Source organism: Leptosomus discolor, chromosome 6, assembly GCF_034619465.1.
Source record: "Leptosomus discolor isolate bLepDis1 chromosome 6, bLepDis1.hap2, whole genome shotgun sequence".
In the NCBI taxonomy this organism is placed as follows: domain Eukaryota; kingdom Metazoa; phylum Chordata; class Aves; order Leptosomiformes; family Leptosomidae; genus Leptosomus; species Leptosomus discolor.
Window position 1 is genome coordinate 37,112,841 of NC_141396.1, and position 18,253 is coordinate 37,131,093.

At 47.8% G+C, this 18,253-nt stretch overlaps 1 protein-coding gene across 1 annotated transcript in view; it reads left to right on the top strand.

Annotated features, from left to right (window-relative positions):
- The first annotated feature begins 3,236 nt into the window (after positions 1 to 3,236).
- Positions 3,237 to 18,253, top strand: part of COL13A1 (collagen type XIII alpha 1 chain) — a 60,987-nt gene continuing 45,970 nt past the window's right edge. The window contains exons 1-11 of the mRNA XM_086467308.1: positions 3,237 to 3,257; positions 3,886 to 3,912; positions 5,671 to 5,721; positions 9,755 to 9,790; positions 11,228 to 11,254; positions 12,349 to 12,375; positions 13,470 to 13,496; positions 13,601 to 13,627; positions 13,913 to 13,939; positions 16,052 to 16,108; positions 17,810 to 17,875. Coding sequence (XP_086323434.1) covers positions 3,237 to 3,257; positions 3,886 to 3,912; positions 5,671 to 5,721; positions 9,755 to 9,790; positions 11,228 to 11,254; positions 12,349 to 12,375; positions 13,470 to 13,496; positions 13,601 to 13,627; positions 13,913 to 13,939; positions 16,052 to 16,108; positions 17,810 to 17,875 — 393 coding nt within the window. The remainder of the gene's footprint in view (positions 3,258 to 3,885; positions 3,913 to 5,670; positions 5,722 to 9,754; positions 9,791 to 11,227; positions 11,255 to 12,348; positions 12,376 to 13,469; positions 13,497 to 13,600; positions 13,628 to 13,912; positions 13,940 to 16,051; positions 16,109 to 17,809; positions 17,876 to 18,253) is intronic.

Below are 18,253 nucleotides of genomic sequence, written 5' to 3' on the forward strand. Positions count from 1 at the left end.
AAAAGAGGCCTTCATGCTCTCCTCTTGCCCAACAGATGCTCCCACTCTTATTCTTGAAGTCAGTCGAGGCTTTGGTGAAGGCAAGGGCAACCCGCGGTCATGTAAGAAATTTAGTGAGATTGGCACTAAAAGGGGCAAAGGAAGGGAGGAAATGATGAAATCGTGCAATAGTCCTGAGATTCCTGGACTCTTTTGCCGTCTGGACCACATCCAAAGGAAAAGATCCTCTCGCGTTTTTTCTCCCGTTTCTGAACATGCAACATTTCTGTGGCAACTGCAGCAATTCCATACATGAAAAAGTAATATTTAGCAGATGGAAACTAAGGAAGAAAATCAGAGCCCTGTAATTAGCTCATTCTCTGTGGACTTGCAGACACCTTCAGAACCCATGTGGAGAGCTGTGGGTAGAGCCATGCCAAAATGAGAGAAAACGTCACAAACAGGAGATTAGGAAACTGAAGAAATCAGAGCTGATGGTCAAGGGGCTGTGGAGAGTTTTTTAACCACTCTGTTTCTTAAACCCTTACATGTGATTTCATCTCTTTATCAAGCCCTCCTTTCAGAGTTTGAAGCTAACTTTCGCCGTTTCAGTGTATTTTGTTTCAGGGCCTTACAGGAAGACTGGGGCTCCTGGTAAATACTTCATTCTTTCTCTTTCATTCCCTTGTGCTCTCTGTCTGGCAGTACTTTCATCAGTAGGACTCCAGGGTTTGTAAGCTGGGAGGAGGTAGCGATCTCTTATAGCAAACCTGATGTGGAATAGCGTATTGCAAACAGGACGTGGCTCGTAACAGAGTAGGGACCACAGGAGCTTTGTAGGACCAAACTTGAGGTAACATAATCCCTATGAATCCTCCTGCATGTGGGAAAGACACTACTTTTGAAGATGCCTTTGTCATCGTGAAAGTCTGGATGAAGAGGCACAGCATACAGTATTCTTGCTGATAGGGCTTGCTAATTGCAGCAGGATTTAAAAGGCTTAAGTCGCTCTGGGACAAATGCAGAAGTCCGTAATAACAGTATCTGCATCTGAGATAGATAGTCATGAAGGAGGAGCGTGGGTTTTGGGGTTACAGCTGCGTGCTTTTCTGGCAATGGCTCCCTGATCCCCAGACTGCTGCTCACCTGGAGACTGCAACAACCATAACGGGTAGTTTCCTAATGAACAAAATGCAAACTGTGCTTCTGGCTCTCCCCCTGACTCAAGAAAGAGGCTGCTTGTTGCCTTTCATGCTCCTCTAGCTTCAAAGTGGGAGCTGCAGGCAGCTTTACATGACTTCGTAACTAACCTACATGGTATCATCCACCTGTGAGTGCTCTTTCCTGCCTCCCTGTCACAGACAACCTTTCCTTATAAACATCTGGCATTTATTTGCTGTCCTACCGGGAGCTCCCCCTCTGCTATTATTGCTTGGAGGGCTGTTACACTGCGCTGTCAAATACCAGACATGGTGCCGTCATGTACCACTACAACACCAGGTGCTCGCTGGAGACCTGACATGGCTCAGCCTGAACCTCGGCCTCTTCCTGCTCGGGCACCAGCCACAGCAGAACCAGGAGGAACAAAATCAGATTTTACCTCAAACCATGAGTGAGATCAGCCTGAGCTCATCTCTGGAGGAAAGCAACAATTAAGGGACTAAAAGCATGGGAAAACTCAGCATTATGTTCTCCAGCAGCCACAAAGTAATCCCAGGGTAAGATGTTGACACTTTGTGCTGCACACAAAGATAGGCAAATATTAGCAGGACTGAAAACCCACCTAAAACAGCAGAAGAAAGCAGTTTCCCATAATATATCATCTAAAAAATTTAAAATCAAGCAGCTGTTTAGCATTTAATCCATCTGCAAGGGATGCTTTTGCAAAGCATATATTGCTTTTCAATTTATCAAAACATGCGCTGCATGGAAAGGAATGCCCTCAATACTGAAAGGCCCTCCAGCTCTGCAGAGGGAAGCTCCTAAACTTTCACCCAGGCAATAATGTCCGAGTTTGGCATGCACAGCCAAAGGAGCCTCTGTGTACACCTGGCAAAATAAATAGAGTTAAGTGCATTCGCCTTCCAGAGATTTCAGACTACATTCACACATGTTGGGACTGAACATGGGGGAAGGCACAAAGATGTGGCACCGACAGGGCTGGTGTCTCCAGCTGAAGAAACAAGAAAACCAGGTTTACATCTACAGACACAGGCAGCCAGGGGCAGGGATGCTCTGTTTTACATAAGGAAACCCCAAACATTGCTGGAAACAGAACCGAGAGATTATTATCACATAATTTTTGCAAAATATAGAGCAAAAGCTACATGACTGCTGAAGCCATAATCATCAAGATCCTTTAGCAATCAGCTGCTGTCTTCCAAATCTGCACAACCTTCAGTTTTGGTGACCAGGAATGCAGCAGGGAGGGGGGTATGTGTGTGTGTGTTTGTTCTTTCTTCCTTTTTTTTTAAATTGTGTTGTTAAATTTAACTGTAAGAGACAGAAAACTGCCTTGTAGGTAAGTGGCTGAAGAAAATTGCCACCGGTTTTGTGTTCATGGGTTTACAAGGCTCTGTTCAGTGTTGCCTGACCTAAAGTCATTCCCAAAAATACTGTTAGGATCGTTCACACCCGAACAAGGCACTGGGAACTATCTCAGAGGAGTAGAGGACACTGAACACAGCTGCTCATATGTCTTCTTCCAGACATGCTTTTTCCTGTGTCAGCTTGTTTTTCCACATTTTTCTCTTGCTTCTGGACAGGACCGTATTTTCAAGTCTAAGAGAATCCTGTTTTAAAGTGATAACTCTATGAATAAATAGCTAACACCTAGATGACTTTGGTAAAGAAAGAGAAAAATGTGACTGTTGGCTACTGCAGGAAGCCAGTTCCCAGGAACTGGATTTTATGAAGTGTTGGAAATTGGGATTATACTTTGTTACGCTGAAAACTCTTGCCCTTGTTTTGCTGCCTAAATCACTGTGTGTAATTTCTGTGAGATGTGCTGGTATGTCATATGAACAAGTGAACTGGTGGCTTACGCATATTCTTAAAGATGGGTTTGGGCACACGCAAACACACTTTCATCTCTCTCTAACTTGCTTTCTCCCTCTCTCAAAATTGCTGGACACTTGCACCACAGTGCGAAGCCACATCCGTGGCACAGCTCATTTGTGCTATTTTATAACCTTGCTTTTTGGCCAGTTTCCAATTGCCTCTGATTTTGCCTTAATTGCCAGGGAGACAAAGGCGCAATGGGGATCCCTGGGCGGCCGGTAAGTCGAAAACCTCTTGCATATGCCTTGTCCTTCCTATCCTCTTCCAACCCCCAAGATTTTGGGGGGTTTTCAGGATGATCCTTGGCAGGTGCTAGTATGAGCAAAGCCACCCTCCCTGAGCCCCACGCCTGAGGGGCTCTCGTTGTTGCACCAGGGTAGCCAGCCCTTGAAACTGCATACATGCCGGGGGCGGGGTGTGTTTCCATCCCCTCTGCTGTATCACTCAGGCCCTCCTCTGGTTCAGCATCAGTTGGGTGCCTCCTGCTGCCACCTTATGCGCCAGCTGGGCTTGTTAACCAGGGGCTTGCTAACATGCACCCCTGCCTGCCATCGGCAGCTGCCCTTTCCAAATAACTCTGCCCTGAACAAAGAGGGCCATCCCCTGCCTGGCTGAGCGCTGTGTTTTGGAACTGCTCCTTGCTCGGGCATCCCAGGGTGAGGATGGGGAAGAGGGCTGGGGCAGGAGCTGAGGCCACCCTAATCATCCCAGCTGTATAGCCAGTGTTTTGGGCCAGGGGAGCGTGCCCTTGCTGCTGACGCTTGTGTTTGTGTCTCTTTCTCTCTCTCTCTCCCTCTCTCCCCTGCACCCTCTTGCATGTGACTGTGATGGGTGCCACTGACCCAGGGACTAAAAGGGCAACCTGGAGAGAAGGTGAGTCAGCTCCTCGCAGCCCATAGCATCCCTGACTGTCATCCTCTAGGGCCAGCCCAAGCCCCTTGCTCACAGTCATGGACACTGCAGCCATGTTTGGGCTTTCACTCCCTCAGGCTTCCCCCTGTTCCCCATCAGTGTCAGTTTATCTCCCAAATTCCTTCTAAGCTACTCAGCCTCCAAAGACACTGTGTTTCTTGTTTGTGACAGTTTACTAACAGCATAAGAGCCAGTGGGCACACGCAGGGCTCCCCTCGAGGCTCCCTGGGTTTTAACTGTTGAGTTTCTTCCCCACTGGCAGCTCTGCTTGCCCTAATCAACCTGCAGCTCCACTTCACCTCCCACATTAGCCCGATCCCTGGTGCAAGCCACAACAAGGAAGAAAATGGCATGGCATGGTCCTGTTTCTGACATGGTAGGACCTCTTGCTCCTAAGGAAAACTGATGGTGTAGTTTAAGTCTGTGGGATGCCACCTTGCAAACTGTTTGCTGTTTGCAGTGAATTGGTGTTTTGTACCTGCAAAGAAGTGGTAGTTTGCAAAGCATCCTACTGCTGGCCCCTGTGTTTTGAAGTGTTTGACATTTCAGTGTTACTGTATTTTCCACAGAGAGGTGAGTACCTCCCACCTGTGAGAACAGTGAAATGGATGTGTTTAGGGTCTGTGAATAACTGAATGACAACGTGTAGAAACTAGGAAAGAGATGAGTATTCAACTGATAGAGGAATCATCCCTGCACTGCCAAACCAGGCTCATTTGCTCCTCTTCATAGGAGACAGAGAGAAAAACAGAGAAAGGAAAGGCAAGGTACAACAGATTCTCCTTCCTTGTTTTCAAGATACTGCTTGCTCGTTGGAGCCAACCAACATTATCTAACAGACCAAGATTTCACTGCCTGAAGCCATCCTGCTTTTTCACTGTGTGTCTTTGCACTTCTCTCTGACCAAAGCTTTCAACATGAAAGGACAGCAGATAGATACAAACAAACAAGGGAAAAAATCACTCGTGGTTGCCCATGTTTTCCCAAAGACCTTCGTGAGAGTCCTAGGTCCTCGGCAGGCCCTGGCTTTGTTTTGCAGAGAGCTCTGCTTGCTCACAGGCTGCTTGGTTTATGGGATGCTCCATCCCAAAACTCCCCAGCCCTGGGCACTTCGGGAGCTGCCTCTCAGGAATACACCATGTTTTCCAAAGACAGGGACATGTCCTGCCCATCGCACATTGTGGGTGGCTAGGAGCTGGAGAGGCAGCTGTTTTCTTTTCCAGCAAGGACTTTACTGTTTTTATCCACATCCCAAGTGAGTTTGAGAAGCACACAAGTGAGGCATTTCTGGAGGCAGCCAGTGAGCTGCCCGCAGATCCCATTTCCCTATAGCCCAGCACATCGCTCCTTTTCTTTCTTTTGCTGGATGCAGTCCTCCTGGACTTGCAGGAAGGGAACGGCAAGGGTTTCAGGCCATCTTTCACATGTGTAATGGGGCAGAATCTCTGTTTTGCCAGAAAGTGTTTTATGTGTTTATAGTTTTCCTTGCTGTGCAGCTTCCATGTTCTGGCATATCTGAGTAGCCCCAAATGACATCTTTTCTCCCAAACTGTGGGGTAAGAGCTGGGGGAGGCCAGACCAGCAGCTGCCCCATAAGCCCTGAAGGTCTCACACTTTGAGCACCCTCATTTAACCCCGATCTTGATGGAGATATAATTGTCTTTGTATTTTCCTCTCCTCCTTTTCTCACCGCTTTTCCTCTCCCTTGTGTCTCTTCAGGGTGCTCCAGGAGAAGCAGGCATGTCTATCATTGGGCCCCGTGGTCCACCTGTAAGTGGCTTTTCTCTCTGTTTTTGACTGATGCAGGATGTGGGCAAGTTACAGGGAAAGACTTAGGAGGGGCGGTAAGACAAAGCATCAGCTGGAGAGAGCAAAAACCCTTATAATGTGGTTCCCATGCTGAGCCAGGCTTGGTTTTATACTAGTATTATGTACTATATATAATGAAAATACAGCTCATACTCCACAACAAATGAGGAAACCCTTTCCCTTGCAAGGAAACAATATTCCTGTGTTCAAAAGGAAGAGGCGTATTTCCTTCTTGCAACAGGGCTGCTACTGCTTTTGGAGAAAATACGCTCTTTGCCTGGCTGATCTCAGTCTTTGGTTTTATTAGCAGAGGACAAACCCCCTGATTTTGCAGAAGAGTGGGATCAGAGCTAGGCTGGTGACTGGGGAACTCACAAAGATGAATAGTTCAGAGTTGTTCAGAGGTCCTTGTCAAGTACCCCAAATCTTGGAAACTCTTCAACAGCCCAGTTACTTCTGTCTGAAAAGTCCCTTAGCTGGCTGGGGAGCTGAGGAAAGCGTAGGCAGGATTTTGCACCCTCTTCCAGCAAAAGTGTCTCTGCAACATGCAATGAGTCAGCCAGGCAAAGCTTTTTGCAAGGATAGGGTCATAAAAAAAAGACCAACATGAAGGGTTGGAGCATTTACGTGCCCTAAATGCTCAATGTTTCTTGCACTATGGATTCAGCCATCAAGCCTCTGCTTTTGTCCAGATGCAGCCTGTCCTCTCCACTCCATCCCTGCACAGCCTCCACTGGAGATTTCCATGAAAAAAGACCCGGAGGCTCAATTCTTTCCCTCCCAGTGGGCACTTCCGATTTTGATTAACCTGTGAAGAGCGCCGTCCTTGACCTGCAGAGAGGATGGGCTGCCGGCAACTTTTGTTTCACAGTGGAGGTCAAGAGAGAGAGACCTAGGCAGTGCAAACACTTGGCGACATCTGGCTTTCCAATTAACTTTCCAAAAGCCCCATGATAAGTGTTTCTAATAAGAAACAGCTTTGCTGGTTCCCAGGCCCACCTGCCTGGCACGCTGGAGTTTGAGAAGTGAGAGAACTGAAGCCCATGGGGGCTGAAGCTACAAATGGGTCTCCTCAAGTGCTTTATACCCAGCAGATGGTCCCTGGCCATGTCGTCAGGTGAGGAGGAAGGGCTGGCAGGTGTCTCCATGCCAAGCTCTGAGCGAGACCACCCTGCTCCAAAACCAGCAGATTTTGGAGGGTAAATGCTCCATTGCTTTTGCTGTTTCTCACAAGCTGCAGCTCTCGGCATTCTGGATAGTGTGGTTATAGGAATTGGAGAGAAAAGCCATCAGTCCCTGTCACTGTAGGTCCTGCAGGGAGAGGCACCACTCTTTTTTTGAAGGACACATGTGTGGTCTGCGGGACAATTTTTAATGCCTGCTTTGGTGCTGCTGCTTTGCCTCATTGCCTTTGCTGCTGTTCGGGAAAGTGCAGAACATGTTGCATCTCCAAAGCAGCAGAAAACCTAGATGGCAAATGATATTTAAAATTTGCCTACACTACTCAAAGCCCCGAGGTGCCAGGGCTGGCATAACTCCACACTTCCACCCCCAAAGCCTACTGTGAAGACAATCCAGTTTCCCGGGGAGCTGGTGATAGGTCAAAAGGATGGCTGAGCACTGAGGACAGACACGGAAACCCTAGCCAAGGGGCCACTCAGAAAGATGTGGGATGACAAATAGTTTCCAGATTTTTGTTTGGAGGTTAAAGTTTTCACTTGAGCTCAGAGCTGCTTGACTTCTGGCCAGAGAGGGACAGTGTGCTGATAGTGGCAGAAACAGACAGTCTCCATGATTTGGCAGCTCCCAGGATTACATACTTCATACAATCAACATTTTAAAAAGAAGACAAGGAAAACCAGCCACCCAACAAAAACAGTCTCTTGGAATCACTCACTGCTGAACTGTTGTTTTGGCCTGATACCATGCAAATCACTCTGCCGTCCTCCAAGGAGAAAGAGGCAGGAGTCTGTAGTCTACAGAGGAAGCCAAATTGCACTATTTCCAGGTTTTCTCCCTAATTCTTTTTTTAGCGCTTCTTGTCCAGGGAAGTGTCCAACAGGGAACTAAAATTAATGAGTTGTGGCTAGGCTCTTCTTGGTTCTTGCCTTTTCAGAAACTGGCAGTGGGCAGATCCATTAATTTATAGCCTATCTTCCCTGCTGGTCACTGGCCAACAGGACCAGGTGGTTTTATATGTATCTTACAAAGCAAAGCTGACCAAGTTCAACTTTGCAGAACTAAAAAAAACCAGTGCAAATGTGATTAGGTCCTGCTAGTATTGTGTATAAAACCAGAACTGTTCAGTGCAACATGAGGGATTTTGTGGTGGGGGCATTCCTCAAACTCTGCAAAGAGGTTATTTGGCCCCGTATTCTGAAGGGGTAAACCTTCACTGAGTCTCTGCAGGCAGAGGGAAGCTGGAGGAGACATAACCTGAAGGTGAAGGTTTTCACTGCCAACGTTGCTTTGAGCTTTCTCCCAAGGGATTATCTTTGCTTCACTGTGGTAAACTTCAGCCTTGCAGCCCAGCAGGCCCATCCCCTTCTTCCCCTCCCCTCCCCTCCCTTCCCCTCCCTTCCCCTCCCTTCCCCTTCCCCTTCCCCTTCCCCTTCCCCTTCCCCTTCCCCTTCCCCTTCCCCTTCCCCTTCCCCTTCCCCTTCCCCTTCCCCTTCCCCTTCCCCTTCCCCTTCCCCTTCCCCTTCCCCTTCCCCTTCCCCTTCCCCTTCCCCTTCCCCTTCCCCTTCCCCTTCCCCTTCCCCTTCCCCTTCCCCTTCCCCTTCCCCTTCCCCTTCCCCTTCCCCTTCCCTTTTTTTTTTTGGAAGCAAATACTTGTTTATACTCAGCTCTTTCCTAGGAAACCTATGTGGGACTTGAACAGTCTGGCCATGGTATCTCAAATTGCCTAAGAAAGCATTTTCTTTCCCAAAATGAAGCATGAGAACACATAAGAAATCTAGGCTTTTTGGCATCATAGCATGGCTTTCAGGGAAGCAAGATGCCACAGTGGTCACTTGATGAGCATGGTACAGGGTTACCTCATCCTGCTGTTTCCGTCTGCATAGGTGTGCTTCCAGACCTGCTGAAGTCTGGTCCATATTGCTTTCTGACCTGGCTCACACATTTTTTGGGAAATTGAGATTAAAACATCCATGATTAAAGTGGTATGTTTACTGCATATCCATAAATCTAGGCTAACTGTGATCTGGGGTGTCACAGGTCCCAGAAACAGAAGAACTATGAAAAATTAACAGCCAGGACATTTTTTTTTCCCAGTATTTTTAAGTGGATGAAGAAGCTGTCAAACACATCCCAAGCCAGTGTTTGCTGCACCTGATCCCAAACTGGTAGCCAACGCTGGCTAGCCAGAAAGAGGCGGGGCAAAAGACTTGGTGCTTTTGTTCCTCTCATCACACTACCTAATTCTCCTTTGTCTCTCAGCTCTGAGAGGAAGAAAACAGAAAAAAAAAAAAAAAACATTCATCCCTTCTCCAGGATTATTTGTGAGGAAAATGAATGCACTGGGACATGAGATTAGGGGAGGAGGAGAAGTGGGCTGTCTGTATTTAGACACCAGTGATCTGCAAGGTTTGTCTTGCACAGAATAGCACCCTGCATTAAACGCCTCTGGTTTATGACAGCAAGAATTGCCATAAAGTGAGCTCAGACTCTGGAATATACTCCAAAAGCCTAGCATATGGGCTAGGGACACCCATTTAATTAATGTAGAAACTTCAAGGAAACTGCTTGCAGTCCAAATTGGACCTGCTCCAGCATTTTCTTGGCCCTGTACAAACTGTAGTGGGGATGAGAGATTTCCCCTCCTTCCCAAGATGCTTTCCCCTTGGAGGGGAATTTGGTCTTGGGTAACTCTTCAGAGAGTTGCAGGTTAAATGGGCAGAGGCTGGAAGAAAGGCTCCATAGAGAGGACTCAGGGTCCATCAAAATCCACTTCAGCACCTCTAAACTGTTGTCTCTGTTTTGTCCTTCCCAGGGACAACCTGGAACAAGAGGTTTTCCTGGATTCCCAGTAAGTGTAACTGCTAATTTATGAGGTATGGGTATGCGATATTACTAGGAAGCCTCATTAGTGCTTGCTATATCTCATCCTTTCTGTCTGAAACCAAGGACCTGATCTGATATCACTGGAAAAAGTAATTTTTTCTTCATTTGCTTTTCTTCTTCTTTTTTTTTCTTTTAAATGATACTTCAGGAAAAAAAGAGCAAACCACACAATTCCAAAAGGAAATTAATTTTTAAAAAACCCCTAAGTGTTAAAATAACATAGTTGCAGTCAGATCTGTTCAGTAAAAGAAAAACATCCTAAGAAATACACCAAACAAAGATAATAAACCCTAGGTAGGTGAAATTCCAACCTTAATTGAGCCTTTAGGTGATATTGCAATAGCAGCAAGTGTCTGTGATCCAAATGGGGCCCTGTGCGATGCAGGTCAGCTGGGGACCATGCTAGGCTGAACACCCTGGTCATGCCAACGGAAAGGACAAAAAGTATGAGGGGGGATTCTTCTCCAGCACTGTTTCAGATGGGCAAGGGAATGGAAAACAAGCCGAAGAGAGGACAAAGCAAATTTCATTTCAGTTCTACAGTTGCTGGCAATACTCTCTGAAGCATTGAGGCTGCTGGAGAACTCAGCAGTTGCTATTTATTCTTATGCACTTATCCTGGATGACTAGAAAGCCTAAGGCAAACACAAACACCCCCTGCATCCCCGCTCCCACCAGGCAGCTCAGCTGCTCCTCCAGGACACGCGATGTGCCAGAGCAGGTCTGCGGGGAAGACTCTTATGCCTGGAAAATGGGAGGAATTGGCAGCCTCCGAGCCCTCTGACCAGGCTTTGTGGCTCTGCCCTTTGCAGAAAGGGGGGCCGTGAGCTGCTCCTGGACTGAGGAGAAGCAGATCTCTCCAGGCCTTTGTGGTCTTTGGCTTTCGGAGGAGCAGAAAACAAATCAGCCCAGTTCATGAGAAACTGCTGGGTGGGACAGCGCTCTGTGGAGCCTGTTTCTCATCAAATAGTACCTTCAACACGTTGCTAAGCTGTATGTCACCTCTTCCCTGGGACACTTTTATTATTCTATCGTTTGCAAAAATTCCTCTTCCCCCAAAAGTGGGTGCCTTTTAAAATCAAAGTCTTGAGAAAACTGCTGATTTTCAACTAGTTTACAGGACGCTGCAAAATTTGAAATGCTGAGGGTTTTTGCAAATTGCCCATGAATCATTCCTCCCTTCCCTTCTTGCGTCCATTGTTGCTGCTGAAAAAGGCTGACAGTGAGCAGGTCCCTGCAGAAGCAATCAAGAAGCTGGGCTGGTACCCAGTGGGCCAAGGACCAGCCAGGTGGGATCCTTTTCCCCGGTCCAGGCAATCTTGTGACACACAGTGCTTGCTGGGGCAGATGGACAGACACCCTAGTGAAAGCATTTCCCATCATTTCTCCTTTTTTATTTCAGGGCCCTATTGGCTTGGACGGCAAACCGGTAAGCGAATAGCTTCTCTGAAGGCTTTCTGCCCTGCCTACTGCTAGATCCCACTGTCCTGCCAGCCTGCATGTTATAGAGTGTGTTTTTAAGAGTATTATTTTGCAGTGTCATATACATGCATGGATTAAAAGAAAATTAGAAGGTTGGCAGGCAGGAGGATACCACAGATACCTTGGGGGAGATGCAGGAGTCACGAGATTAGGGAAGGCAGAGTGTAGCTGCTTCCTTTCTAGGCAAATCTATAAAATAGCACTTCACAAGTCCAACAGCCTGGCTGCTGCAGGGAAAGCCTTAGCAGGCACTCCCACCCGGAATCAGACAGACAGAACAGGTCCCCTAGGCACCGGCCTTCTGCCTTAGACGTCTGACAGCTTCATTTGAAATTGACCCTTCAGCTTCTTTCTCTTTGCTGCTGTGCTGCAAAGAGTTGCAGCAGCAGAAGAAAGGACCCTGAAGACCTCCATGCTGTCCTTAGGCCTCCTTATAATCCAGCTTTGTAGTAGAGAGAGAGAGACCTAAGTTATTCCCATCCTTCAGAGAGCTAGGCAGAAATATAGGTACTTCCCTGTGAAGCCAGCTGACATGAAACACATAGCTCCAGGCATTCACTTAGCCGAAGTTCCCCACCACACTTCCTCTAGCCATGCTGTAGTGGAGAAGGAGCTGGTAGCACATACCTCTGGCACCTAATTGCCCACAGCAGGACCCTGTTTTTGCCATGAGGAACATCACCCTCAAGAGAGACCCAGCAGCATCTCTCTTGTACTACTCTAGGGACACACACACACACGAGCCCCAGCAAGGCGTGGCACACTGCACTCAGCTGAAGCTGCCCTGCCAACCCGAGAGGGGCTTAACCATGTCTCAGCCATGCCCCGCAGAGCCTTTGCACCCCATATTCATCCTCCAGAGCTTTGTCCTCAGCATTTTGGGTAGCAGGGAGTGGTGTCCTATTAGGTGTGTGAGCAAAGCTCCCTTGGCAAGATGTAGTACCTGTGGGCACCTCTTGAGGCAAGGGGTAAGTGGGTTAAGTCAACATCTTCTAGAGACTGCAGTGGCCAAAGCTGATACATGTTTTCTTTCTTTTGCAGGGTCATCCTGGACAGAAGGGGGAGATGGTAAAAAAAAACATATGTTTGTCTGTGGGTGACATCTCGGTTTGAAATTACGTTGCCTCTCAGCTGGAAACAAGCTCATAGGCAGGGTGGCGATCTTAGTTCAGCTAATGCACTAGCTGGGTCCCTAATTCTGTAACTTCATAATGGCAGCACTGGGATGCACGTCTGTAATTTTTACATAATGGCTATCAGAATCACCATGTCACAACAGCAACTCTCTAGTTACGCATGAGATATGTTTTCCTTGCAATTAGCAATTATGTTCTTTAAATATACTCTGGCAGCTCACATTTTTTGTGGTTGGCCTCATAGCAGAAGTAAAAGTTGATGGAAAGATTTCTTAAAACCCATCTGGCAGCTTTCAACTTATCTAACAACAACAAAAATAGCATATTTTTTGTATTAAATGTGCCGCCCCCCCCCCCCCCGAAGCTCTGTTTCATGTGTGCATCGTACTAAAATGCTTTTCGTTGAAAATTATAAACTTAAGCTGCACTTGATGGAAATCCAAATGAGATCTTGTTCCCCTCGACATCTCTGATAATGAAATCCCAAACCAAGAGTATACCAAGCTAGCAGCTCTGTAGTCACCTTCGTTCACTGAAGTGCTGAATGTTTTCTTCTGCTAATTTTGGTTTTTGAGCTTGAGTGTCCATATAACCCTCTGGCAAGCACATGTTGAAGATCCCCCCTCCCTGCTCCTCAGTGGAGGGGTGAGCTGACATTCCCCTGTTGCACAACTCTAGCTCAGGCAGTTGCAGCTCAGGCTTCAGTCCTGGCTGCTTCTGGTTTGATCCCAGCACCTCGACCGAGGAGACGTGCTGTCAACTGAGGTCCTGGGAACAATAAGGGTGTGTTTTCCTGATGATTTTTTTCCCTTTCCTTTTAATAATCCCCCCCCCAGTGCATCCAGAACATGTGTGCATTTTCACTCCTCCAGAGTGACAAAGGGAACCCAGATCTCTCTTGGGAATTTTCTCCACAATTGTTTTTAAAAAGCTGAGTTTCCACCTACTCCATACACTGAGTGTTTTTGTCTTCTTGTCACTGTAAACGGCAATCCATCTTGCATTCATGACTGTGTTTCTTTAAAGGGTGCTTCGGGTCCCAGGGGAGAACCCGTAAGTATCCCATCTCTTGTGATCACACCTCCTCCTAATCTCTTTCCCCTTGCTTGCACTGAACTTCATTTGCTGAGGGCTTTTTTGTCACTTTTCTTTTATAGGGACCCCCAGGACAAAAAGGAGAAAAGGTAATTTTAATGGGAGACGTGTTGAAAATTAAATGTAAAAAGTGAGCAGGGAAGGGACTTGGTGGATTTGCTGCTGCTCTAACTTTGAGTGGCTGAGAAATACAACAAGAACAGAGGGCTCTGGGGATAGGGGACAGGGTGCTCGTCGGGTGTAAATTGCTGTAGCTGCACTGGGTTCAATATAGTCACAGTGACTTACACTTTCTGGATCTGACTCCGTGTGTCTATTTTGGTCCTCTCTGTTCATGGTTTAAACTCTTTCCTTTTAATCCCCTTATTTCACAGGGTCAGTGTGTAGAGTACCCACACAGGGTAAGTCATTGGTGTTATTATCATCTGTCCCATGCCTTCCTGCATGTTAATCCTCCTTCGTTTGAATGGCTTTTTGTTGGAAATATGGATCGTTTCATTAACAAGATGCGTCATCTGGGCTCCAAGGGCAGCGCTCAGCTGATTGATGTGTTTCGCAGAAAAGCAGCAGATAAGGTTTTCCAGGAGGGATGTTGGTTCTCCGGTCTGTTCCTGTCCACCAGGGCTGACCCCCAGCTAAATGCTGTCACTGCTGCTTCCTAGAGACCCTCCCATGCTCTATGCTGGAGCAGGAAATGTCCATGTCCTCACCCCAAAACCAACTAAACCTGAGGTTTCTGGAGGAGTAGAGATCACCCACTCACACCTTGTGCTGCTGCACCAGCTCTGTCCTGCTCCCCCAGCCTCCACTGCAGTTGCATGGCCAGGAGCAGTGTAGGATTTGCAGACCTTGGGGAAACTCTATCGTCATTCCTCCCTTCTTCTCCCTTGTGCTGGTCTCATCCCCACATAGAGACAAGGGGAAGGGTTGTGCTCCCTGCCCAAAAGTAACCCTGACCAACCCTGGCCGTGGTGTTCTGGCTGGGCACTGGTGAGCTGGTCCCCATGCTGGTCCCTCAGCCTGGTGAGCTTTCTGCCCACGAAGAAGCAGAGAGAGAGGGTTGATTCCAGCAACTGTTTAATGAAAGCCAGGATGTTGCCCCACTTGCCTTTCTGTCCTGGCCTGGCTGGCATGTACCATAGCCAAGAGAGGAGAGAGTACATCATGGGGTTTGAGGGTATTACAGCGGCAAAATTTAACCAGCTCTAAAAACAACCAGAGTGCTGAAAATCCACTCGAAAGGCATTGGAACAACATCATATGAAGTGGCTGGAATTTATAATCTGGGTGTACAGGGAGACAGGCTTAAGGGATTTCTGTTTGTTTTTGACGGGCCTCTAGACAATTAGCTGGGCTCTGGTCCTTGGCCCCGAGGGAGCAGGTTCCTGGATGCTCTGCACAGCAGAGGCAGGAGAGAGAGCTGGGCTGGCAGCAAGGGACAAGGGGGCCGGCGGTATGTGCCAGTCTCCGCACAATAATAGTCAGCCAGCTGCGTTTATTTAGACGAGCTGGCTCACTAGATTGTTATGTTAAAAAGAAGCTAACAACAGTGTTCACCCGAGCGATGTCCTGGGTTCCTGTTACAACCCTTGGCTCCGACTGTCCTCAGCGCTCAAGGTGAAAAGCAGCAGGAGGACCTGCAGCAACACTGGGAATCAGAGATGCAGATTGTGCATCACTGGGAGCAGCCTGGGCTCAGACCTAGGGGCAAAGGCACACTGGTTTGGTGTGTCAGGGTTGTAGGCACCCCAGGGGTGACACACTGCATGACTGTGACAGCAGGGAAAGGGAGGGCGCAAAGCCTCACATCCCAGCAAAGCCTAGCGATGTTTCCTTGGCTCTCATGGAGGTACTTCTGGTCTCATGAGGGCAGCAAGTTCGACGTTTTAAAACGCCCATGAGTCATTCCAGTGAAGAAACATGCTCATGGAAAGAGTGACTGTCCTCAGATCAGCTCAAGGGTGGGCTGTCTTGAAGCATCTGGTTACAGACTACAAGTTCAGGGGGCTGGAAGCACAAATCAGCCAACAGAGGTGCAGTTGTCTCTCTTCCTTCCAAAAAGAAAATTAGGATGAGCCTTATAAAAATGCTACACATTTGACTGAATTGCAGTTTGCTTTTGCTTTACTCGTTGACAAGATCCTTTGTCAGACACTCTGGGAGAGAAAATGAAAACCAGTATCCTGAAAAAACAGAGATATTGTTTCAGTTTTGTTCATCTTTGTTTTCTTAGGAAGGAAATGTAAGGTTGGGATGTATGCCTTGTCTCATGTTGTAGTTTCTGATTTTTTTTTCTGTATGAGTCTGTATGGCCTGCAGTGCTGTGAGGGACAAGCTCAGGTGTGGGGCTACTCATTTGGTGTGAGCTGGCTGTTTGAGCTGTTCCAAAATGCTGCCCTGGGGAAGGGCACTCAGCTCAGAGAAGGGGGGGACCAGCCGTGCTCCGTCTGCTCTCAGAAATGCCACGTGTCTAACTGACCCCGTTTGTGTCATGTGTCTTCACTGTCCCATAGGAATACCTAAGTACCACCCTTGCAGCCCTGCGCTCTAACCAGATCCTTACGCTGAAGGTTTGTGTGGGTAACCATCTGACTGGGACCCAGTTCTGATGCAAAAAGCACGAAGATGTGGATCCAATATTGCATTCTGCCTTCTGAAAAAAACTTGCCATTGGGACACAGAGGGGGCAAGGGCAGGATCTGGATGGAAAAGCCTTCAGGTTTTTTCTCTAAACTCCCACTTGCACCTGAATCCATTGCTGGGTCTTGTCCTCTCTCTGCTTCCTTGCAAGCTGCATAATTTCAGATACGCTTCAGCACTTGAGGAGCCAGGCAAAGCCAGCTCAGCTGGGTCTGGGTCACTCATACAGACATGCTAAGTACAACTAGTGTGTGGATTTACAGCAACATCCCTCTTGAGAAGATCAGTGCAGTCTCCTGAGCTATGAGGCCTCCTGCACTGTCTTTTAGAAAGAGAAGGATTTCCTTCAGATAAAATCAGCCTAGCTGATTTTCCAGCAGCCCTGCTTTTGTTGCGATAGCTTGTGGCTGTCTGGATCAGTGCATCCGAATACAACTGCCTGATCACAGGGTGGCGATGCCGCAGTATTGGGTTGCGACTTCCCTTTGCAACAGGACTGGATCCTTGCTTTCACTGCAAACATGAAGACCAAAGCTTAAAGGGATTGAAGTGTGCTGGTTGGATGTGTACAGTTATTGTGGTGGGAGACCTATGGGCACATCTCTCAGATCTGAGCACACAGCTCACATGGGGAAATGTTGCACACGGGGGCACATTTTTGCGTCTGAGCACAGAAAGCCTCTTTCTCTTCTCCTTGTGTAAATCAAGAGCAGCTTCAATGGAAAACTGATAGGAACAGGAAGGTGGATCAGGCCAGAGGAGCATTCCTGGGCCTGGAGCCGGCACAGTGGGTGCCAGGGTGACAGCAGCGTGCATGCAAGTGGAAACTGGATACAGCAGAAGGGTGAACAAATGCTCCTGAGCTTTAGTGCATTTGATTTCTGTGTGTCCGGGTCAGCTTTGTGCCCTAAGGCAGCATTCCTGGCTATAAGCAGTCAGAGGCTGATGTTACTGTTAAACAAGGAAAAGCAAAGCACAGGTCTTCTCCCTAGGCCATGATGGTTGTGCCTACCTAACTAAATGAACCACACCAGGACCTCTTATCTGGCCCTGATGCCTGCTGCTGACCCCAGCTAGCCTCTCTCCACTCCCTTCCATACCCCAAGGAAGGATGAGGCCCAGAGATACACTGTGTTTCTTGTAAGGGAAGATGGATAGAACTAGGAAACTGCACTTGGAGAAAATTGTCATTTTGATAGTTGCCTCAAATCTGGTGATGAATAGCAGTCCTGTCACCAGAGAGCTTAGCAGAGGTAGTGGGGGGATGTCTTGCAGTATATATTGCCTGAGGAGATCAGTGGAGCTGAGTCAAAAATTCCCCCGGGTGAATTTTATTTCCGAGCAGAGAAAGTGGTAAAAGCTCTGTGCAGTGCAAACATCAGGTTGGCGAGTGGCCACCCTGCCCATGCCGTGGCACGTCCCCCTGTGAGCAACGCACAGTGCAGAGGAGCTCAAAGGTCTGCCGACAGGTACCTGTGCTGCGCATCCTCCATGTGCAGCTCTCACATGGGGGTTTATTTTCATGGCAATCTCTCTGTTCCCCTCTTCTCTGTTCTGTACCCTGGCTGCTCTCTGACTCTCGGTGCCCTAACGGCCTCCTTTGCCCTGCGACCTTCTGGTTTGATCTTCAGCTGTTACCTCTCCTCAATTCAGTACGGCTGGCTCCACCTCCGGTCATAAAGAGACGCACTTTCCAGGTAGACTTCTCCTTATTGCCTGTTTCTAAGCTTACCCCAATGCTTGCAATTAATCAGCTTGCTACCTGTCTTTCTTCCCCCACAAAGGGGTTTCCAAGAGGTTTGGGCAGAGCTGAGGGACTTTCTTAGAAGTGGAGGAAATCTTTGATGTGATAATGTGGCTAAAAAGAAATGCAGCTAAACCAGTTTTTTAAACTAAAAGAATTGAGAAATGAAACTGTTCTCAGTACTGTCAATAAGCAGTCTCCTACCTTAAGGAATCAGTTCCTGCATATTCAATCTCCAGAAGAGGTTAGAAACCTCTTGCTGAAATGCAGCTACTGCCTGTGAAATTTAACTGAGATGAATGACTAGGCAAATGCTTCTTCTAAGGACTAG